Raw genomic sequence first — 24360 nt, 5'->3', positions numbered from 1 at the left:
GATGTCAGAGGACACAGTTTTGTCATGTCCACTCTACAGGGACATGGAGGAGTCGATGCTTTACTCAGACCCCACAGCCAGGAGATAACTGCATGCCCAACAGCAAGCTCTTACCAAACTCAGGGAGGGCTCTGTTGCTGGAGATTTCAAGGGTTCAGAAACACATGGGCCTGTTTTCCTCAAATGTATTTTCCTTTAAACCAGATAATGCAGGGCTGGGGTAGTTTGAGGGCACGGTAGTGAGTCACATCAAATTTAACTCCTTTCACTTTGCATGTTCAATGGCCCACATAATTGCAAAGCAGTGGCACTTTCTCTCTACCTGGTAGAGAATTATCAAGTGAAGTATGTCTTGCTCTTAATGAGTTGTACTACCACTGTTCTGAAGTCCAAATAATACATGTGGCTAAGTGGTAAACAATAAGGGTTGGGACCATTTCCTTTCGTTTGAAAACACTTTTTAAAGAAAGTACAAAGTGATATTACACAGACATACTTAAAGCAAAAGAATTTCTGCCCCATGCCTTTGAAAAAAAATTATGAGGTTGAATAAGGGACATACTTTTTAAAGGAATAAATGTAAGAACAAAGTTGTTTCCTTGACATCTTTGTAGTGGGTGTGGATTATCCATTTTCTAATTCTTTTTTCTTCCCTGAGATACAGACTCTAGTTATAGTCACTTTAGTCATTGGTACTATTAACAATCATTTTCATTACTATAAGTCTCAGGAGATAATTGGACATTCTTTCTCTCTCACACACATACTCACACATGCACACACGCTGTAGGTCATAGCACTTACACTTAAAACTCCTAACTTGTTGACTTCTATATCTTTTTCTAATACTCCTCTAGGGACAGGTAGAAGATTCCCCAGAGACTGGTGCAATCTCTGTAAATTATGTGATTATTCACTGGCAAGCTCATCCTTTTGAAAACTAGAATCCAAGTCTAGGCTGACACTCTACTCCATGATCCTTGTCAAATTCTTAAGCTACATCTCAAGTCCTACCAACATGCCAAACATAAATAAAACCAATGACAGTGGACTTGTATGAAGTTCGCAGGATTCTACCAAATAGTATGGATGAGGTCATGAGCTTCCTGACTGGTGAATTATTGAGGAACAAGTCAATAGTGACCACCATCTTCATGATGGCTGGGTTTCCCCTCACCACTGTTGCTCTAGCTAGAAGACTAGGAAAGTCCAGGGAGCACTCTCAGGATGGGCAGCAGGGAGAGGAGGCAGAGAGAAGGGGGAACCTTAGCTTTTTTATTTACTCATTTGCACTAATTTTATTGGGGTGTTAATGTTAAACATTATATACAGTTTTTAGTACATGTGTAAAATTTCTCAGTTTTCTGCAAAACACTCTCACCCCCAGCCTAAGTCCTCCTCCACCATCATGCAGCAGGACCTGAAGTCCCCCTGACCCCTAGAGTCCTTCACTTTGGTGCAATATACCAAACCCAGTCCAAGTTCTGCTTTGTGTTTCCACTTCTGTTCTTAGTCTACCCATGAGTGAGATCATCCCATATTCATCTTTCTCTTTTCCTTATCTCCTTTAACATGATTCCTTCAAGCTCCAGCCAAGATGAAGTAAAGAAGGTGAAATCACCATTTTTAATAGCTGAGTAGTATTCCATTGTCTCTATAGACCACAACTTTCTCAACCACTCATCTGTTGTTGGACACCTGGGTTGCTTCCAGGTCTGGGCTATTACAAATGATACTGCTGTGAACACAGGTATACACAGATCTTTTTGGATGGGTATGTTTGGTTCCTTAGGATATATCCCTAGGAGAGGAATTGCCAGGCTATAGGGTATGTCCATTTCCAGATATCTGAGAGTTCTTCAGAATGATCTTCACAGGGATTGGACATTTTTTTATTAGACATGTGTGTACTTTTGGAAAGAGACAGTGAGGAAATATTCCCCCTGGGATGTGCTGATCTGAACACTAGGAGACAAAGAGATCCTATTTCCAAAAAGAGTCTCTAAGGTCAGTTTTATTTTTCACATAGTTAGGAACAGGGTAAAGTCCTGTTCACTGTGAGGTTCCAGGAACCTAGAATATCATGGCCAGAAAGGGGTGTGGATAAAGAGAGACGCACAGAAGAGAGAAGAGCAACACCCATGGCCCCCTCACCGCACAAACCCTCACCATCTCCTATTTCACCAAAGATCTGGAGATTCCAATTCTCATTTCAAGCCCTGGATTAGAAAGAGTGAAAGTAAACGGCAACTGAGAAAGAAATTGCAACCTCTACTTAGCCTCTCCCACGTGTCAGGTGAGTAGTTCTCAAGCCACTGTTGCAAGATCTCATGAGCTGCCGGTCCTACCTTGAGGAGAAAACACTATCCTGCTTGTCTTCTCACAGGGGCAAAAACAGCCTCTGGAAAACAAGGCATCTACCCAGGTCACCAGAGGAGAGGGACTAATTAATTGGCTTCCCTTTTGCACCTAATCTAGACTTTTCTCTCCACCCCAAGCACTACCTTTCTTGTAAATCTTCAAACTTTTGAGCAGAGGCTTGGGGGAAGCTCATACAGGTCTCTCTGGGACTGTACCTCTGGTCATGCATGGAGCCTCTAGGGTATCAGCCAAGGGCTTCTTGACCCAGTCTGCCTTTCGCCGAATGTACAACAATGAATTCTTGTTCTCTGGCTGGGAACATCATGTTCTACAGGAGTAGAGCTATATTGCCACAACCCGTATTGTTAGAGCTTCTTTTAAGCTGTCCCCTCTGTCTTGGAGGCTTCATTCTTCAGTCCCAGTTGGACTGAAAGCTTCCCCACTCTGGGATGGCCTTAGGACCTGCAGGTCTCATTTTAATAGGGAGACTTGAATGAATAAGCAGTCAGCCAACAAACGCTTCTTCTCCCTGGCACACAGCAGAACAAAGCAGGCAGGAGGCTTTCAGGCAAGCTGACTGGGCAGCAATAGTCCACTTTTCCCCAGTTGTATTTTCACAGGTGATTCAGGAAACAGTTTCCTTTCTGCAACTGGAACTTAGTGGGGTTCCACAGGTGTGAGCAGATAAGGAGAGACTAGGAGCCATAACACAAGAATGGTCCAAAGCCTGACCTTCCCTGCTCCCCCCAAAAAGGACAAGAGAGGTTATGCAATAGTAAATACTTCCATGCCTGAACCACCAAAGGTCCCAGGTTCGATCCCTAGTACCACCAAAAACCAGAACTAAGCAAGTGCTCTGGAAAAAGAAAAGAAAACAGCAAAAACCCCCAAACAAGACAGAAATCTTTAACTAAGCATTCATCGCCTTATATTCAGAACTTGGCATAAGTAAAATTCATAAGAACTTAACTATCACATTTTTTTAACTGTAGGAGAATCGTGATTTTTCTTTGTTTTTTTTTTTCTTTCCATAAGAACTGGCATTGTGTACCTGAATAAGCACACAGATCACAGTGCACAAGGACGCGGGTTCAAGGTCCTAGTCCTCACCTGCAGGGGGAAAGCTTTATGAGTGGTAAAGCAGGGTTGCAGAAGTCTCTCGTCTCTCTGCCTCTCTATCTCCCTCTCCCCTCTCAATTTCTCGGTTTCTCTCCAATAATAAATAAATGAAAATATATTTTTATTTTTATTTTATTTTTTTGTTTTTTCTTTTCCTCCTCCAGGGTTATTGCTGGGCTCGGTGCCTGCACCATGAATCCACCGCTCCTGGAGGCCATTTTTCCCCCCTTTTGTTGCCCTTGTTGTAGCTTCGTTGTGGTTATTATTATTATTGCCCTTGTTGACGCAATTCGTTGTTGGATAGGACAGAGAGAAATGGAGAGAGGAGGGGAAGACAGAGAAGGGGAGAGAAAGATAGACACCTGCAGACCTGCTTCACCGCCTGTGAAGCGACTCCCCTGCAGGTGGGGAGCCGGGGGCTCGAATCGGGATCCTTATGCCGGTCCCTGCGCTTTGCGCCACATGCGCTTAACCCACTGCGCCACCGCCCGACCCCCGAAAATATATATTTTTAAAGAACTGAACTGTAACATCTTTAATTATAGAAGAGTTGAAATTTTTGTTTTGTCTTGCCTAAATAAATCATGTCTTCAAACTCAACAAAGAGATTTAGATGGCAGTACATGCTGATAACGACACGTGTTACAATGCATAAGGACTTGAGTTAAAGCCTCCAGCTCCCATCAGCAGGGGGGAAGATTCATGAATGGTGAAGCAGTGTTGTAGCTACTTTCTCTCTCTTTCTCTCTCCATCTTCCGCCTCCTCCCCTCTCAATTTCAATTTCTCTCTTTCTTTATCCAAAGGGGTGTGTGTGTGTGTGTGTGTGTGTGTGTGTGTGTGTGTGTTTTAAAAAACAAATCTCAGCAAAGATGGGTCAGTGAAATAGCTAAATCAAGGATGTAAAAATGAATTCCCCACAGGCAAGGTAACAGACTTTTTCACACACATGAGCTGAGCAGTGCTCTAGTGAAAGATAGAAAGAAGGAAGAAAGGAAGGAAGGAAGGAAGGAAGGGAGGAAGGAAGGAAGGGAAAGAGAGAAAGAAAGAAAGAAAGAAAGGAAGAGGAAGGAAGGAAGGAAGGAAGGTTGAGCTTGGGGAAAGAGAGAGAGAAAGAGAGAGATAGAATCAGAGCACTATTGATCCTCAGTGTTGGGTTATAATAGTGCTAGGCATTGAACCTATGACCCCCAGACCTCCAGACCTGAGACATAAAAGTCTGATACACATCATCTGTGTTGACTCTCCTGCCCTCTAAGTCCAACTTTCCAGCTAAATTTGTAGGATTTTTTTTTTTACCCACTTCATGGTATGTAGAGTAAAAGTTTCCATTGGGTAGTATTCTAAAACAAAATGACATCATCAGATTCCTTCTTAATTAATGAAATAAAAACTGTGGTGACAGTGTGTAAAATGCCCACTCCTTAGTTTGGATTTGCTCTGTGCTCAGAGCTACGTGTAAAATGCACTCCCTACCATTCTCTCTAAACCCTCTTAACCCAGCCTCCCACCTAGAAAATCCCAAGTACCTTCTTCCTCCCTGTGACACCCCCCTGCACGTTCCACCACTGATGTCTCCCCACTGCTGGCTCAGCCCAAGGTCTCTCTGGAGCCTTTTGTCAGTCATCTGAATTAGAGTACCCACTTCACAGCAGTTCTGTCTTTCTGTCTACACCAAACCTTTTTCACTTATTTCTGAAGGGCGTTCTTTGTCTTAGGTCAGTGGCTCGCCCTATGTGACTTCCCAGTCTTTGATTATTGTTGATCTCTTTCTCATCCAACCCAACCTGAAGTCCATACCAAGTCATGAGTTCCTTTCAGGACGATAACATCTAAAAGTTCTTAGTAGAATGGTGCCTTCCTACCATTCCCTCTTCTGTCACTTAGAAATAATGAGCTTGGGGGGAGTTGGGCTGTAGTGCAGTGGGCTAAGCGCAGGTGGCGCAAAGCACAAGGACTGGCATAAGGATGCCGGTTCGAACCCCGGCTCCCCACCTGCAGGGGAGTCACTTCACAGGCGGTGAAGCAGGTCTGCAGGTGTCTGTCTTTCTCTCCTCCTCTCTGTCTTCCCCTCCCTCTCTCCATTTCTCTCTGTCCTATCCAACCACAACAACAACAATAATAATAATAACTACAACAATAAAACAACAAGGGCAACAAAAGGGAATAAATAAATAAAGTAAATATAAAAAAAAAAGATTTAAAAAAAAAAAGAAAGAAAGAGCTTGGATCTGATGCCAAGGTGGAAAACTATGAACCCCGTTTAGAGAAAAGCAGTCCAGACAAAGAACTGATATGTACATTCTGAAGAGGTAGGGGAGTGTCAGGAGGATTTTGTCTCTACCCTCTCCTTCTCTTCCTCTCTTCCACTCTGAGCAGGGAAAACATGCCCACACAGTGAGATGGCTTAAGAGATTAGAGAACAGCTCTCAAGATACATCTGTATGTCTGACTCACACAAGAATAGATGGCAACTGAACATGATGTCAACTGCAGAGGACCCCCAACTTGGAGCAGATGTAACTTCCTTGAAAACTCACCTGTCTGCAGTTCAGGACCTAACAGCAAGCTTTAGAAGCTGTTACAAATATTAAGGTCTCTCCTGTGGTGGACTTCTGCTCTCTGAACCTTTATAGTAAGCAAGATCTCTCTGTTTTTTTTTTTTTTATTTGACCATCTCCTTTTTCCCTCCTTCATAAGTGGTGAAGCAGTGTTGCAGATGTCTCTCTCTCTCTGTATCTATCTATCTATCTATCTATCTATCTATCTATCTATCTATCTGTCTCACCCTCCATTTCTGCCACCACCTTCCCCTCTCAATTTCTCTATCTATATCCAATAAATAAATATGTACAATGTTACCCAAAAATACTACTTTAAAAAAAGAGAACAGCCTTCAGACACCTGCACCTTCCTTATAAAAACAAATCTTAAATTTATGTATCATTACCACTAATAGTTAATCATAGTCAGCACTGTCTATTGGAAAGATATCTCTGTACAGCACTAGAAATAACCAAAAGAGGGAGAGAGAAAGACTCCTGCATACTTGCTTCATTGCTTGTGAAGTGTCCCCTCTGCAGGTGGGGAGCCGGGGCTCAAACCAGGATCCTTGTGCAGGTCCTTGCGCTCAGTATTATGGACCCTTAACTAGGTGTGCTGCTTCCCAGCCTCCTAAATATTATCTCTTAAACATACAGTTATTTAGAGAACATACTGTCCACTCCTTGTCATGTACAATTATTATCTTAAACCCATGGTTTCAATCATTATTTTGGCAGAATACATTTTAAATAAAAGCTTTCTAGATTTAAAGAAAATGTGTCTCCCCCCCCACTCCCCCCTCCCTAAAAAAATAAACAAAATTCTTACTTGCATGTGGAGTTGTGAGTTTACTCTGTGGACCTTCTCTTAAGAAAGCTAGTGAATCTTCATGTCTGTCATAATCCCAGATTTCATGGCTAATGCAATTTGATGTGTCCTGATGGCAGTAGGATTCACCTTTCACAGAGAGGCTTTGGCGCTGGCTCTTATTAAATAAGGAGTTGTGTTCATTCCACAGATGCCTTTGATTCTTCAGCATCATGCGTTCCTTCAAGCTAATCCTCCATTGCACATAATGTAGTAATTAGCAGGAGAGAAAACTCCCATGGCTTGCTGTAGGTTTGATTGCCTGAAAAAAAAAAAAAAAGTCTGTGAATGAGTCAAATAGTAACTATGTTTTAGTTTTTTTTAAATCCCATTTCTAGTTTCTAAAGCAAGTGAATCATACTTTGTAGAGATTTAACAGAGTGTGTTAAACTGTGCCTACACTACTCGGAGCCTTGCACATATTTTTCTAGATCCTTGCCGATTTTCTGTTATCTAAATTCTTGTGAATGGGGATGGGATTTCTGACTATAATTTTCCTACGTACAGTTTCTTAGCATACATGTGGTTTTTAGAATTGGAATATCCTATTCCATCTACCAATAAATAATTCACCCTCCTCCTTTTTTTTTTTTTTTCCTGAGAGTGTACCATGGTCTAACTAAACCAGTTTGTTTGTCAATGAATGTGTTGAGTGGATATTAGGATCCATCCTAACTGGGGTTGGGGTTATAACAAATAAAGCTGAACATAGTTCTGTATATTCACATGTGGCTATTTCTACTGGATAAATACCTAGGCATGGAGGGCTGGCTGATGAAAGTGTCTTAATGCTGTGCCTTGTAAGGATTTGTAGACTGTTTCTCAAAGTGGGCAGAGCATTTTGCATCACTGCCATCTGTGTGCCTTGTTTCTGGTCTGCTATCATTTCCTTTCTCTAGAGTTTTTTTTTTTCTCTCCTGGTGAAACTTCTGCAGTGTATTTCTCTTCCTGATTTTCTGTTTCTGAAAAAGTCTCTATTTTGCCTTTGCTTTTGAAAAAAAAATTGGGGAATTTAGAAAGACATTTTTTTTTCTTTCAGTGCATTGGAGGTGTTGCTTCTTGCCTTTTAGCTTGAGTTCTTACAAACAAGAAACTTCTCTTCCATATCTTTGTCTCTCTGTCTTCTCCCTGAGGAGGAAGAGAGTGTATCTTTGACATAAGTATTGAGAATTTCATCAGTCTGCTGTCTTGGTGTAGTTTTCTTTATGTTTCCTGCCAGGGGTGGGGTGCAAGGTTGTTAAGCCCTTTCTTTGCATTATTGGTTTTACAGTTTGCATCAATATGGAAAACTGATTTCTCCAGATATCTTACTTTTCTTATTCATATACTATTCTTTTTTCTGGAGATTCCATTAGATATATAGATCCAGTACTCTGAAATTATCCCACAATGACCTGTAGCTGTCAATTATTACTATGATTATTTACAAATTATGTTTTATTTATGGGTTTCACTTGGGGGCTAATTATATATATATATATATATATATTACTTATTTATTTTAAAGAGAGAGAAAGATATAAACCAGAGGACTGGTCAGCTCTGGCTTGCTGTGATACTGGGGATTGAACCTGGGACCTCAGGGTCTCAGGCATGAGAGTCTTTTTGCACAACCCTTGTGCTGTCTCCCATTTCTATTTCTATGTTTTCAAGTTCACCACTCTTTTTGCTGCAATTCCTAATTTTCCATTAACCTCATCCAATGTATTTTTGTCAAGCTACCTATTATAGTTCTCTCTCTCTCTCACACACACACACACACACACACACACACACACACACACACACACACACACACTCACACACTTGCACTGGGTTGTCAGAAAAGTCATGATGTATTTTCCTTATGCCAAAAAAGTGTCAGGATTTTCCCAACAACCCAATAGAAGCTTTTATCAGTCTTTCTTTTTTAAAAAAAAATGTTTATTTATTTTATTTATTCCCTTTGTTGCCCTTATTTTATTGTTGTAGTTATTATTGTTATCGTTGTTAGATAGGACAGAGAGAAATGGAGAGAGGAGGAGAAGACAGAGAGGGAGAGAGAAAGATAGACACCTGCAGACCTGCTTCACTGCCTATGAAGCGACTCCCCTGAAGGTGGGGAGCCGGGGGCTCGAACCAGGAACCTTACGCTGGTCCTTGCACTAGGCGCCACCTGCACTTTACCCACTGTGCTACCGCAGGACTCCCTTATCAGTCTTTCTATACCTTCTATGCTCATACTTCAGATTTTAATAATGAGTTCATATGTATGATGATTGTCTTTCTGCCTTTGTCTAATACTCTGACTTAATTCAGGGATGGTTTTAATTTATTGATTCTTATTCCTCTGCTTCTTTGACTGCCTAATGATTTTGTAATTGGATTTAAGATATTTTGAATATTACCTTGTGAGGACCTAGTTCTTTTTGTGTTCTTACAAATATCCCCAAGACTTTTCTGCAATGATATCAAAGTAATCTGGAAACAATGCACTCTTTTTTCTTTAAGTTCTTGCTCTCCAGCTGTATTAAGCAAAAGTCATGCTTAGGCTGGGGTACTTCTTCCTCATCACTGAGGCAACTTCCTTTGTGTGCTCAGCTTGATGGAACCATGAGCGCTGACTTCCCCCAGCCTGAAGCAGGCACAGGCATTGCTCCAGGTCCTGAGTGAGGGTGAGGGAGTTTGCTCAGCCTGTAGGTGACTTTTTTTCCAGCCTGAAATGACTTCCGAATTGCCGGTGGCCCCTGAACTATAGACATAATGGGATTCTGTGGAGTTTATGAATTCGCTCTCTGTGCTGCTTGCTTCTCTCTGGTGCTCTGTATACTGACTGCCCTGGCCTCCCAGAACCCTCCTCTCCACGGACCTCAGACAGAGTCCACAAGACTCCCCTTCCTACTCCATACACCAGAACCTCTCAAATACTTTAAATGCAGACAATAGGAACACTTTCTGCCTCCCCCATCTCTCATGTCCAAAGGCATTTCTAGTCCCTTACTCTATGTTGGTCAGAAATAGATGCCTCTTTCTTGTTCCAAGAGGTTCCACCTCATTACTGAAGGCTCTGGATGGATCAGAGCATATGACTCACCCACACTCACATGCTTTTTCTGTCATCTTCTCGGCTGGCCTTGACATTTGCTCAGGAAGCTATTGAACTCAGAATCATTAGCAAATGTTAATCATGCTCTTGGGGGCCCTCATTCCCCAAGCCTTTCAGCCTCAGGCTTTCCAACTACAATTGTGAGGGAGACAGGATTAATATTTATAATATGCAATTATATTTTGTATTCTAATTGTAACATGGCTTTTGTGGTGAGCAGCAGGAAGTGGGAGTACTACCTATTAGATTAAAGGATGTGATTTTTGGTTACTTGTATAGTAAAGTACAAAGTGTTTAACTTCACTGTTTTGCTCTGTGTGTGTGTGTGTGTCTGTGTGTGTGTGTGTGTGTGTGTGTGATTATTATGAGAGTGTATCGGGGGTTGGACGGTAGCACGGTGGGTTAAGTGCACATGGCACAAAGTGCAAGGACCAGACTAGCTTAAGGATCCCAGTTCGAGCCCCTGGCTCCCCACCTGCAGGAGAGTTGCTTCACAAGTGATGAAGCAATTTTTCTCTATTTTTCTCTCCCCCTCTCTGTGTTCCCCTCCCCTCTCAATTTCTCTGTGTCCTATCCAACAACAATGACATCAATAACAAGAACAATAATATCCACCACAATAATAATTAATAATAATAATAATAATAAACAAGGGCAGCAAATGGGAAAAAAGCCTCCAGTTGCAGTGGACTTGTGTGCAGGCACTGAGCGAGCCCCAGCAATAACCCTGGAGGCCAAAAAAAGAACAAAGAGTGTATCACAATTTTATCACAGAAGTTGAGTGCTTAGAGAAACAGTCACTACAGAGGCAGCCCACCACTGTTACTGCATACAAGTTTCCTACTATAAGAAGAATCCTTATAACAAAGAAAGAAAAAAAAAAGATTTAAACATCCTGAAATTGGCTAAGCGAGTATGGTATCTTCTTGTAATGAATATATTTAGTGGCACGTACTTACTGCAAATATGTCACAAGACAATGAACACTTCTTCGAGATTCTCATCTGGAGCAGAAGGTAGATAGCACAATGGTGATGTAAAGACACTCTGGTGCGTGAGGCTCTCAATTCCCAGGTTCACTACCCCAGATCACCATAAACCAGAGTTGAGCAGTGCTCTGACATAAGCAAACAAACAAACAAAAAAGATTCTCATCTGAAAATGACATTAGGAGCACATATATGCAAATGTTCATCTTGAGTTAAAAATACAATGTTTGGGGTCTGGCGAGTCAGTAGTAGAGAACGTGTTATTCAGGCCATGGGGCTCTGGGTACAATCCCTACACCACATAACAGTAAAGACCGAAAAGAATAAACAAAAAAGGGGGGGGGGAGAATCGTAGATGACAGAGTGGTGCTCTAATCTTTCATTTAAAAGTGAAATAAAATTGGGGCCAGGCAGTGACACACCTGGCTAAGCTCACACGTTACAATGTGCAAGGACCCAGGTTTAAAGCCCCGGGACCCACTCTACCTACAGGGGGAAGCTTCATGAATGGTGAAGCAGGGCTGCTGGTGTCTCTCTCTCTCTCTTTCCCTCTATCTCTTCTTAAATTTTTAAAAAATGTTTTTGTACTATCTTTATTTATTTATTGAGTAGAGACAGTCAGTCAGAAATTGAGAGAGAAAGGGGTGCTAGAGAGAGAAAGAGAGGCAGAGACACCTGCAGCCCTGTTTCATTTAACAGTATCACTTCACACCCCATTCAATAGCAAAAGCTAAGATCTCATCGTGGGTCCAGGTGGTGGCCGACCTGGTTAAGAGCACACATTGTAGTGCACAAGGCCCCAGGTTCAAGCCCCCAGTCCCCACCTGCAGGGGGCAAGCTTCATGAGAGGGGAAGTAGGTCTGTAGCTGTGTCTTTATCTCCCTCTTCCCTATCAATTTCTCTCTAGCTCTGTCCAATAATAAGTAAACAGAAGCATTTTTGAAAAAAAGATACGATCTCATCTTGAATTATAGCTAAGTCTTTAGCCACGCTATTTATAAATTGTATGATATGGGGGGGTCCAGCGGTGGCGCAGTGGGTTAAGCGCATGTGGTGCAAAATGCAGGGACCTGCGTAAGGATCCCGGTTGGAGCCCCCGGCTCCCCACCTGCAGGGGCGTCGCTTCACAGGCGGTGAAGCAGGTCTGCAGGTGTCTATCTTTCTCTCCCCCTCTCTGTCTTCCCCTCCTCCGTTTCTCTCTGTCCTATCCAACAACGAACAACATCAACAATGGTAATAATGATAACCACAGCAAGGCTACAACAACAAGGGCAACAAAAGGGGGGGGAGGAATGGCCTCCAGGAGCGGTGGATTCATGGTGCAGGCACTGAGCCCAGAAATAACCCTGGAGGAAAAAAAATGTATGATATGTCCCGGCCTCCTTAGCCACTCATCAGTCCTTGCACCTGCGCATTGTTTCCAGATTTTAACTATTACACATAAGTCTGTATCTACTTGTGAGGGCTGAAAATGCCCAACAGAGAAACACGTGAGCGTACTGACGATTATGAAGTCTCCTGCTCCTGTGCGCATGTCTGTATGTTCTTGGAGAAGCCAGTGATCACAAATCACGAGGACAGCATACCTCAGGAAAGCTCCCAGCACAGGACTTACTCACCCTGCTTGACTTGAATCCTGCATGATTTCACCAAGGGACATGTTTCTCTTACTTAAAGAGTCCTTGTATAGCACGGCTCTTTGCAACTCTATGAATGACGTTTATCATTTAGATTTGAAAAGCTGTTGCTAGAGTTTAGGAGTGAATTAGTGAACTAAAGTGCCCATGCCTTATCATATAATTGCTAATCTTTGTGCATGATGAAAAAAAAAAAAGACAATAACAAATTTAACTTTCTGACCATGTTATTGTCCATGCCATGGTATGTTGGGGGATACAGGAGCTCAGTGGTATCTTTAACAAGCTAGAGCCTTACAATTGGAGAACCTCCTTGGAAAAAATAGGCTGAATGGGGTATTTTCCTGAGTACCAGCAGCTGTGCTTCCTTCTGAACCTTAGAGATCCTGAGTACATAAAATTCTCCTAGTTAAAGATTGCACTGCAAGGTCTGTCCCTTATAGCTTTGGGTTCACTTTCATTTTTTTAAGACTAAGTTTTGAATTACATATGAGTGAGTTTCACATGAGACAGAAGAGAGACACCAGAACACACTCTTGGTACATGTGGTACTGGGTACTACTGAGCCAGGAATCTCTGTCTAGGAGCACAGTGCTCTACCAGTCATTTGAGTGAATTCTTCTTTTTTTATATATTTGCTTTACATTTATTTATTTATTTTCCCTTTTGTTGCCCTTTTTTGTTATTGTTTTTGAAGTTATTATTGTTGTTGTTACTGATGTCCTCATTGTTGCATAGGGCAGAGAGAAATGGAGAGGGGCAGAAAGACAGAGAGGGGGAGAGAAAGATATAGACACCTGCAGACCTACTTCACTGCCTGTGAAGCGACTCCCCTGCAGGTGCGGAGCTCAAACTGGGATCCTTATGCCAGTCCATTTCATTGTGCGCTTAACCCGCTGTGCTACTGCCAGACTCCCTTGGGTGAACTTTTCAACAAGCACCTTCCTACCTGCCTCTCTTATGTTGTTCTTCCCAATTGTTTGCCCCAACAAGAGTATTTACTCACCATTTTTTTCTCTTAATAAAATTTAATTAAAAAAAAAAAGACATCTGTATGGGGGAGTTTTCATAAGCAGTGAAGTGAAGTGAAGTGATACTCTGGGTCTTTCTGTTTCTGACTCTCCACCTCGAGAAAGAAAGAAAAATTTTAAAAAGTTAAAACTTAATGGTCTTAATGTTTCAGAACCTACATTTATCTTTAGCATAAGCAAACTCTTTGCTCCTTCAATTCTGAAATAAGATATCAAAATGCATTTTCTTTGAAATATGTTCATAAGATAGATAGATGGATGGACGGACAGATGGATAGAAGGATGGATGGATGGATGAATGGATGATAGAGATCCAGTCTTAAAAACAAACACACTGAATTTATTTCAGTTGATGTTTGTTGAGCATCTCTTCTATGCAAAGAGTAGCAGTAGGCTATTTTGAATAATACAGGATGCAGAGGAGCCAGGGATTTAATCGAGGATCTGCAGGTCAGAGACAGGTAAACTCAGACGTTTCACCCATGAGTCACTGTCATCAAAGACAGTATGAGTTTTCTTCTTACCGATTTCATAGACAGCGAGTTCTTTGCATGCAAGGGCTTGGAAGAGCTTTTAGGAAAGATTCTGTTATTACAATCTCTACGCAGAAGTTTCCGGCAGATGGATGTGAGGAGGCTATCCCAGGCTGTAGAGTTGGTAGTTAGATTGTGTGTTGGGTTAAGATGGTGAATTGGGCAGCTCATTTCTGTAATGAGTGAAAAGCAGTTCCAAGAAGAATGGGTCTCAGAGCAACATAGGGCCAGATTCTGAAGGCACTAAGATGGCGTCCTTAGGACTTCACATAGAGACCGAGTACACAGCTACTTGCCTTCATTTCCCTTAGTGCCCTCACCTGATTTTTTAAAATTTATTATTATTACTGGAAGTCCTTTGGATGAATTTCCTGGTATGATTTATTTTTAGCATTGGAGTCAGTGATAATTCATAGTTGTGGGTAAATTACTCACAGTGCTGTTTTCTGCAGCTAAGATCTAATTAGATCTGCCACAAAAATGTATATTTCAAAAGCTGCTTTTCTTTTTTCCTTCTGCAGAAATATGATTTTTCAGGAAGTCAGGCAGTAGCGCAGTGGGTTAAGTGCACATGGCACAAAGTGCAAGGACCAGCATAAGGATCCCGGTTCGAGCCCCTGGCTCCCCACCTGCAGGGGAGTCGCTTCACAGGTGGTGAAGCAGGTCTGCAGGTGTCTGTCTTTCTCTCCCCCTCTCTGTCTTCCCTTCCTCTCTCCATTTCTCTCTGTCCTACCTAACAAGGACAACAATAATAACTACAGCAATAAAACAACAAGGGCATCAAAAGGGGATAAATAAATATTTTTAAAAAGAGATATGATTTTTCCATTGCTAATAAAGGAGTGGGATGTGAAATCCCATTAGTGTGTGGATTTATGTGTGGATAAGCATTGTATGTGATGTATATGCAGGAACATCAAATTCATGTCATATTGGGTATTTCTCAACTAAATGATTTAAAATACATACAACATCAAAAGGGTTATCCTGACTTCTCTTTTTGTCAGTCTGCATGTTACACGAAAATAGCACGTAACAGTGACTGATTTAGTTGAACCCACTTCTGAGAAAGTGGTTGCTTTAATCTCAGGTCTTGGATATCTTCCCCTTGTATCTGGAAGCAGTTGGACTGATTTGCATTATCTTTCACTTGTAAGTGTTGAGGCTAATGATATATTATCAAACGTCTTTTTTCTTTCTTGGTACGCACGCATGCACATCAGCTTTCATCACTCCTATTCTAATACCAGAGCACATAATTAGTAGATGTGCAGCACACTAAATAGCGAAGTAAAAGACAGTGCACAAGGAGATCAAAGCAATCATGTTTTTTGTGTCTTTCACACAATGTAGGCTCCTTCAATGTGTATTCTGGTAAATAAAAAAGAAACCTAGAAATCTAATGAGGCAAAACCATTTCACTTTTTTTTTCACCTATCTAGTTAAAATAGGGACAGAATTTTTTCAGGTATTTATTCACTCTTCAATTGTTAATTAGTATGTATAGTATTAAAAACGAAGTCATCATTCTTAGTCACCTGAAGACTGCCACTAACCAACCTTCTTATACCATCAGGGCAATGAAAACATGAGCATATACATAAGATAAGGTTGGCTCACATATGCAATTTTTCATTGTTTTAAAAGTAATTTCAAGATGGAATTCTCATTCAGTGTATTTATTTATTTTTAACATAGTGGATGTATTTCATCCACTATCAAACATTTCTAACACTGTGTGATATGCGAATGAATCATCCTTGTTTTTAATATGTATCTGAGTACCTTTTTTTTTGTAAATACCTTAATTTAATTTGTTTTGAATAGAAACAGAAGAAATTGATAGGAAATGGAGAATAGAGGGAAGGAGAAAGAGAGAGACAACTGCAGTACTGTTGCACCACTTGTGAAGCTCCCCTCTCCCGCAACACCAGGGGTTTTGAACCCAGGTCCTGACACACTGTAATGCCTGTGCTTTACCAAGTGTGCCAATTCCTGGTCCCATGAGTACTTGTTTTTACTCATTCTCTTTGTCTTTCTCCTTCTCCCTCCTCCTCTTCTTCTTTCTCCTGTTTTATAAGTATCATCTTTAATCCATACTATCTCTGTGGGATCTCCCCCATCCCCCCAATCTATCCCAACTTCAGTTGAACTAGATAGTAATATCACTTCTATGTCCGCTTAACCAGGAGCACACAAGATCAAGACCTAGCTGCACTAAGTCAGCCCATAGAATTAGACATCCTCATTGGTCTCAAGAACATCAAAGTCCCAGTGTCACCCATGACCTCAAAGACTCCTCTGCGACTTCATGTTGAATTAACAACACTCAACTTCTTTCTTTGGAGACGACTGACTCTCAGACAAGAAGTCCTTGAATTGAGTCTTAGACCGGGAGAGGCATTGCCTTCTACCCCTGTTGGTGGGGCAAGCAGAGACCTCACTTTGGTCACTAGAGCTTCAGTGGCCAGGAACTTGTCCTGTTGGCATTCTCATGGGATTTCCTTGATCCATCTTGGCAGTGTTTCCTCTCTGAGCCATGGTGTAATCTATGTAAGAGAGCTGTCCAGCGCACTGTAAGCTGAGCTGAGACTTGCCAAGAGTTCAGAGATGAAGTCTTGTCTCAGCAGCAGAGCCAGAAGCTTCATTGCCCTTTTCCTGACTAAACTTACCTGACATAGTTGTTTTTTCAGTAACATTGTTTCTTGTTTTTCTGTTTGGTTCTTGAATTACATGTTTTTTCTCTTTTTTTTTTCCTTGAGGGATTTTTTTTGTTGTTGTTGTTCTGTTTTAATTATTTGGAAGAGTGCCCTTAAACTATAAAGGACCACATGTACAAATGGAGACTTCTATAAAATAGGTACAGAGTGAAGTTTTGTTTATATTTGATTTTTTGCTTGTTTTACCAGCAGATCCCCTTCTCCTCTCTCTCTCTCTCTCTCTCTCTCTCTCTCTCTGTCTCATAAATAAATCTTTTGCTTTATAGTTTGGTATGGACAATTGCTTCTCAACATTTATGGAAATTTCAAGGTTTTGTCATGATTGCCATCTTGATTTTCATGTTTTTATTCCAGTCTCACTAGCATTTTGTGAAACTATTGGTAAATTACACATTTGTCAATATACACGTTTCAGTATATTTTACATTTTATGAAATGTAAAAGTCCAGTCTGGAGATAGGCATTGTTTATGTAGTTACAAAAATGCATGTGGAATTAAAATCTATGAATTACAGAGCAAAGTGTGAACATTGATTAAAACCCAGTGTTCTGACTTCAGCTTTGCTCTTAACAGTCCTGTGCTTTTCACTAAATCCTTTCATTGCTTTTTGCTTCCTATTAAGCAAGAGGGTGGTGAGAGTTCAAGGAGTTCTCCTGTAATGTACCAAGAATACAGCCTGCCACCTGAAGACATAACTCATGCTATCTCTTGAAAAACAAAAGCAAAAACTCAGCCAAGACTGTGGAACTAGATAAAGAGAAATTAATTTGATCTTGTGTCCTTGAAATGGAATAAGAGCTCAGAAACACAATTTCATTTTGTACTTTTTAAGAAAGGAGACAGAAATAGAAAGAACTCTCTTTCATCAGAATGTCTTCATCCTCTAGGTCCATTGGCATTAATACAAATGGCAGGACTGCCTTCTTCCAAAAGACAGTATAATAACCATGACAGAGGATCCCTTTGCTTGATGGTGGGCTCTTAGGCTGTTCCCTTGTCTTAGCTACTGTGAATATGTTACAATGAACAGACAGTAGAGATTCTGATTTTCTTTGCTAGGCATATAAGGCCAGAAGTGTGGTTGTTGAATTGTATGTATAGTAGTTCAATTGTAAATGTTCTGAGCAAACTTTGTTCTGTTTTCATAATGACTACACCATTTTCCATTCCAACCAACAGCACACAAAGGCTTCCTTTTCTCATCCTGACCAACACTTGTTGTCACTTGTCTTTTTGATAAAAGAAGCAAAGAAGGGCTCTCTTTGCATGTGTGAGGGAGTTGGTGGGAGGTATATGTCTTCCTATTGACTTGCCTCGCCTACTCAATTCAAGTCCAGAAGCTGTGGGAGGTAAAAGAAAAGATCATTAAAAATATGTGAAGTCAGAGCATAAAGGCTTTGCAGACAATTTGTCCATGTCTCAAATTCCCTGCATGTTCTCATGACAGTTAAAACCCTCTGCCATGCCATCTTGGTTTTTGTTCTTTTCTGGGCTGCTTATTTTCAGTAATGACCATAAATGTGATGCAGTAGAACAGACAACCAACTTCAGTCTTAGAGGGTTATAGCGTTATTGGGTGATAGATAGACTTAACAGACATTATAAATGTGTAGGTAGAAGGTAGACTCAATGTGACTTCTTATAAATGTGTGCTCATCTGAGATTATATAATTTTCAAAGCTGGTACATAACAATAGGAAGTACATAGGCCTCAGTTTTAATGCTTCCTTAGATATTTATTTTAAAAATACTAATCTGGTCTCCTAAGAGCATCTATATTCTAAGATGTTTGATCACATGTCATTGGTAGAAGATGCTGGGATATTGTGTTATACATGCATACTTTCTCAGAAAGCTTAAACATCGGATCGCCCTTGAAGTGTGAATACCTCTGCAATGGAGTGAATTTTTAGATCATTTGCTGTTACAGATACTCATGGAAACAGATTGCTGTTGTACTGTTGTTCTCCTAAATGGTTTGAGGAGTAAAATCAAGCTTGAAGATAGGCTGGTTTTAGACATCTGTTTTGTTTTTTCAGGTGTACATTTTGTGTTTTGCCAGTCCACAGATTTTCACCATGCTGCGTAATGCCATGTGGCTCTTTGGATAGAATGGCCCCCATGTGCATAACGCATTCACTGAGGGTGGACAGATGTCAGTTGCCATGGCAAAGATCATGATGTCCACCATCAAACCTCTTCATGAGATCAGACTGGTGTTGGAACAACCGAATGCAAATATTTACTTGTAAAGGGAGAGCTGGTTTGTGGAGAAGCAGTACATTATTAGAGCCCTTCGCTTGCCCATGAGTCATCCAGTAAGAAGTCTATTTTCATGCAACTCCCCTCTTTTGTTTTAGTAAATTCCCACCGCCCTCACCTCCTTTGGGTCAAGAACCAAAATTCATATTGTAGAATTGGACCCTTATTTTTAGTTGGAGACATGAGTAGAATTATTGGCATCATCTGTGATGATCTTGTCCCCAAAGATAACCTCACCCTGTTGATTTGAGTTTCTGAGTTAAGAGTGGATTTTTCCTTTTTTTTTTTTTTTGTTGGATCATACATTAGAACAGTAGATGCATTTATACAAGAATGAGTGTCCTCTTAGACACTAAAGAGATATTTGGGGATATTTCTAAGAATAGATCTCAAAAGAGTTCTATAGTTTATCACAGGTTTATTCATGTTGAGGCCATTTGTCAAGTGAAGTTTTAAAAATCATTTAGAAGTCTCTTATACAGTTCCTTCAAGTTGGAAATCTACAAAACTCTTGTACTATAATCCTGAATGATATTCGTTTTAAGCTATTAGACTAATTAGTTTAGAATGTAAGGGGCAGGGCGGTGGTGCATCCCATTAAGAGCACATGGTGCAAAGCTCTAGGACCAGCATAAGGATCCCAGTTGGAGCCCCTGGCTCCTCACCCTCAGGGAGTCGCTTCACAGGTGGTGAAACCTGTGTGCAGGTCTTTCTTTCTCTCCCCCTCTCTGTCTTCCCTCTCCTCTCTCAATTTGTCTCTGTCCTATCCAACAACAACAGCAATAACAACAATGACAAGGATAAACAACAAGGGCAACAAGAAGGGAAAAAAAATAGCCTCCAGGAGTGGCACTGATAACTGTCTAATAATTAATTCCTTGAACCTCCACTAGCAACTTCAATATACACCTACTTGATTCACAAAAGGACCGTGTTTTCTGAAATTTACCATGTATGATTAGTGCACTTCAGATCTGAGAAAACAAAGAGTTGTCTGTGAGATTCAAAATGAGAGGTGTTGCTTCTATAAAGTGCCCTTTTACTGCTGAAAAGAGGACAGAAAGAAAAGAAAAACTCTGATTTACCACTGTGTGAGGCTTATGATGACTATGTTTGCCTTTCAGATCCTCAACTCAAGGGCATAGTGACCAGGTTATATTGCAGGCAAGGCTACTACTTGCAAATGCACCCGGATGGAGCTCTCGATGGAACCAAGGACGACAGCACTAATTCTAGTAAGTGGCTCTTTCAGGCCCCCACTTAACATAGTGGGTCCCCAACACTATTGTGCGAGAGACTTTTAGAAATGCTCTTACCAATGTTTGGTTGGGGGGGGGGAATTTCTTCCTCCCTTCCTCCCTCCCTCTTTCTTTCCTTCTTTCTTTCTTTCTTTCTTTCTTTCTTTCTTTCTTTCTTTCTTTCTTTCTTTCTTTCTTCCTTCCTTCCTTCCTTCCTTCCTTCCTTCCTTCCTTCCTTCCTTCCTTCCTTCCTTTCTTTCTTTCTTTCTTTCTTTCTTTCTTTCTTTCTTTCTTTCTTACAAATGTTCTACCATTCACATCCTTGAACCACATGGATGACAATGTTACCAAACAACAGAGAAGTCTGCACTGCCAGATGATTATCAGTTTTGTTGTTTAAGCAACTGTCCCTTCTATCCAGGTTGCATTTAATCTAAACATCACAGAATTCAACTAAATGCCCTAGTGCATTCAGGTAAAAAAAAAAAAAAAAAAAAAAGACTGTGTTGACTTTGGATGTTTATTTTTTATCAGCTTTGTAATGCTAAGTGTAGACATTTAAGAGTGAGAAAGATCCACTATTTCAAATAATAGAAAGAATTCTAAATTCCTGGCATTCAACAAGAAAACAGGAGTACCTCTCCATAGTGGGTGGATATGATGGCTGAGAGCCTTTCAAGATGGAAACTGCTTAGTTGTTTTATACAATTGAGACTGTTTTTTCTAGTGAAAATGCTCCAAAATTTGTGCTGTATTAATGTCTGTCAGCCTTTTCCCACCCCCACATAGTGGGGTGTGTGTGTGTGTGTGTGTGTGTGTGTGTGTGTGTGTGTGTGCAAGTAGCTTCCCTTTGTATTTCCATTTTGGTGTCCATCTTTATCCAACTGTCTGTGTGACCCTCCCCAATTTCTGTTTCCACTGGCATAGAATTCCTTTTAATGTAGGAGACCAGTTCTAAAACTGATACACTTTGTATTTCTTTTTATTTATATATATATATATATATATATTTTTCCCTTTTGTTGCCCTTGTTGTTTTCTATTGTTGTTGTAGTTATTATTATTGTTGTTATTGATGTCCTTGTTGGATAGGACAGAGAGAAATGGAGAGAGGAGGGGAAGACAGAGACGGGGAGAGAAAGAGAAACACCTGCAGACCTGCTTCACTGCCTGTGAATCGACACCCCATGCAGGTGGGGAGGCAGGGGCTCGAACAGTGATCCTTACGCTGATCCTTGACGCTTCATGTCACGTGTGCTTAACCTGCTGCACTAACCTGCTGCATCCGACTCCCCACTCTTTATATTTCTTGGTAGTTAAGGAAAAGCAAACACTAACCTTACTGGAAAGACTTAACAACTTATTAATGAATTAGGAAGCTACTAGTGCCCACACTCTGAAGACCTATATTGAAATGTAAAAACCTGTCTCACTACTTGCTGCCTTTCTAGCAAGTCACTTTAATGTGACCTTAAGCCAGTTAGGCTCATCTTCTTACTGTTTGAGGATTTGCAAAGTGAACACAGAGCTAATAAGCAGGTTAAGATTAAGGTCCTGGGGCCTGTGGTGGCGCACCTGGTTGAGCGCACGTTACAGCGCACAAGGACCTGGATTTGAGCCCCCGGTCCCCACCTGCAGAAGGAAAGCTTTGCAAGTGGTGAAGCAGGGCTGCAGGTGTCTCTCTTTCTCCCTATCTCCCCTACCCTCTTGATTTCTGACTGTCTCTATCCAATAAATAGAGATAATTAAAAAATTTTTTTTAAAAGGTTAAGGTCCTCTCTTCAAAAAAAACCCAAAAAAACCTTATGACAATAAAAGTTAATAAATTTGACAGAATTACAGCTTTGTGAAAGCAGGGACAATCATTAGTTAATTCTACTTTTTCATACTATTGAATTCTTACTTGAGATACACAGATATTTTGGGTATATTTTAAGATATTTTCTTTTCTCTAGCTTATTATAGTAGTCTTACGAATCTTAGCAAAGTCATTGGCACTGAAAAGTGTTCTTTAGAAATGGAGAGGAACATAAGATCTGCTGACAGACAGGTTCTAATTAGAAATAACTACCTTTTTGGTTTGCAGAAGGGTGTTATTGAATCATTCACAAATGCCTTCTGACTTTTAAAATAATTCACTGGGACATAACACAGATGAATCATCCATAAATAGGAAAAATGAAGAGCAAAAGTTAAATACAAATCACCTAGGTGCACCCTGAAAAGTTAGCAGACTTTAATAATGAATGTTTATGGAAGTGCCACTTGAATTGCCAAAGCTCAGAAATTGTGTTCTCCACATGTGCTCATGTGGGATGAGAGAATGTTTCAAACAGGCTGATAATGTAGCTTTGTTGGCTTTTTTTTCTCCCTCAAACCATTCCATTGGGGGAAATAATGGCTCCCAGGACACTTGCTGACACATGAGTATGTCTCTGTTTGCTTATTAGATGAATGGAGAAGAGGGACATCCTACAATCTAAGGTGAAGAAATCTCTCAGAGTAAAAAAAAAAAATGATGGGGCTAAGGTCAATAATGGGTGACTTGTCCTGAAAGAGAGAATCCTGTAGCTACCTGGCACCTTATCTTTGATTCCCTTGGACCTTAGATGGGTCTTTCACAACAGAAAGACGTTGGGTTACTTGGTGGCCTCAGTCAACACCACTGGCATGTTCCTTTAAGCCTCCCCAGAGCCCCAGCCCACTAGGGAAAGAGAGAGACAGGCTGGGAGTATGGATCAACCTCCAACGCCCATGTTCAGCAGGGAAGCAATTCCAGAAGCCAGACCTTCCACCTTCTGCACCTCACAATGATCCTGGGTCCATACTCCCAGAGGGATAAAGAATAGGAAAGCTCTCAGGGGAGGGGATGGGATACGGAGTTCTGGGGATGGGCATTGTGTGGAAATATACCCCTTTTATCTTATAGTCTTGTCAATATTTCCATTTCATAAATAAAAATAAAAAAATAAAATAAAGATGGAAAAATCGTACAAAAAAAAAAAGAACGTCTCACCCATCAACCAAATGTCTTCCTTGCAAGGAACTATGAAATCTGATAAGGACCAAAAGACTTTTTTTTTTTTTTTGCCCACTCTTAGTTTTCACTGCTTCTACTGCCAAACTGCATAGATCCTGTAAGCAGCATAGGACTAAAGAAATATTAATAGGGGCTGGCTCACCCAGTTCGAGCCCCTATTCCCCAACTGTAGTGGGGCCGCTGCACAAGTGGTCAAAGCAGGTCTGCAGGTGTCTTTCTCTTTCCCTCTCTATCTCTCATTTCCCTTCAATTTTTCTCTGTCTTATGGAATAAAATGGAAAAATATGGACACCAGGGGCTGTGCCTTTGTAGTGTAGGCACTGAAACCCAGAGATAAACTTGGAGGCAAAAAAGAAAAAAAAAATTAAGCAAAAAGAAATAACAATATATTCTGGCTAATACAACAGAATTCAGACTTCACACGAAATAACTTCTCTCACCATAGACATTTCCCATCTGGTCTGTGGATGTGTAAAAACTGTTGATGATGTAGTGAGCATTGCCCCAAAGGCTTTGAGATGATGGTTCTCACCTTGAGTGCACCTTCAGGTCACTGAAGTAGTGCTAAAAATTATTGGGTACTCTAAACTCAGTCCCAGAAATTATGACATTGTTGGTTTTCGCTGGGGGCTTGGCCATTCTACTTTGTTAATACAACTACATTTCAAGTGTATCCAGGGTTAAAACATCACTGTTATGTGAAGAACTGACCTACTCAACAGAATAAGCAGAAGAGCTGGGGCATCTTCATGTTTCTTTCTCCCTTGGATTTTGTGAATTTACTTTGCGGTTTCGTAAAAACAGGAAACGTGTGAAATAGTGTGCTGTCTCCAGTTATGTGGGTTTGATGGTTTAAAATGGACCTGGGGTCCATCCTATGTGAGTTCATCTCCTGTTATCACTGCAAATGACAATGACTTGTAGTTCACAGTTCAG

General features: G+C 40.8%; 1 protein-coding gene across 2 annotated transcripts in view; it reads left to right on the top strand.

The window, feature by feature from the left end:
* FGF14 (fibroblast growth factor 14) overlaps positions 1-24360 on the top strand; it is a 713205-nt gene that overhangs the window by 515752 nt on the left and 173093 nt on the right. For both annotated transcript variants that reach the window (XM_007539846.3, XM_007539847.3), the window contains exon 2: positions 20272-20382. In XM_007539846.3, the coding sequence (XP_007539908.1) occupies positions 20272-20382 (111 nt within the window). The remainder of the gene's footprint in view (positions 1-20271; positions 20383-24360) is intronic.

The sequence above is a fragment of the Erinaceus europaeus genome, chromosome 5, assembly GCF_950295315.1.
Source record: "Erinaceus europaeus chromosome 5, mEriEur2.1, whole genome shotgun sequence".
In the NCBI taxonomy this organism is placed as follows: Eukaryota; Metazoa; Chordata; class Mammalia; order Eulipotyphla; family Erinaceidae; genus Erinaceus; species Erinaceus europaeus.
This window is presented reverse-complemented; position numbering and strand designations above follow the sequence as displayed.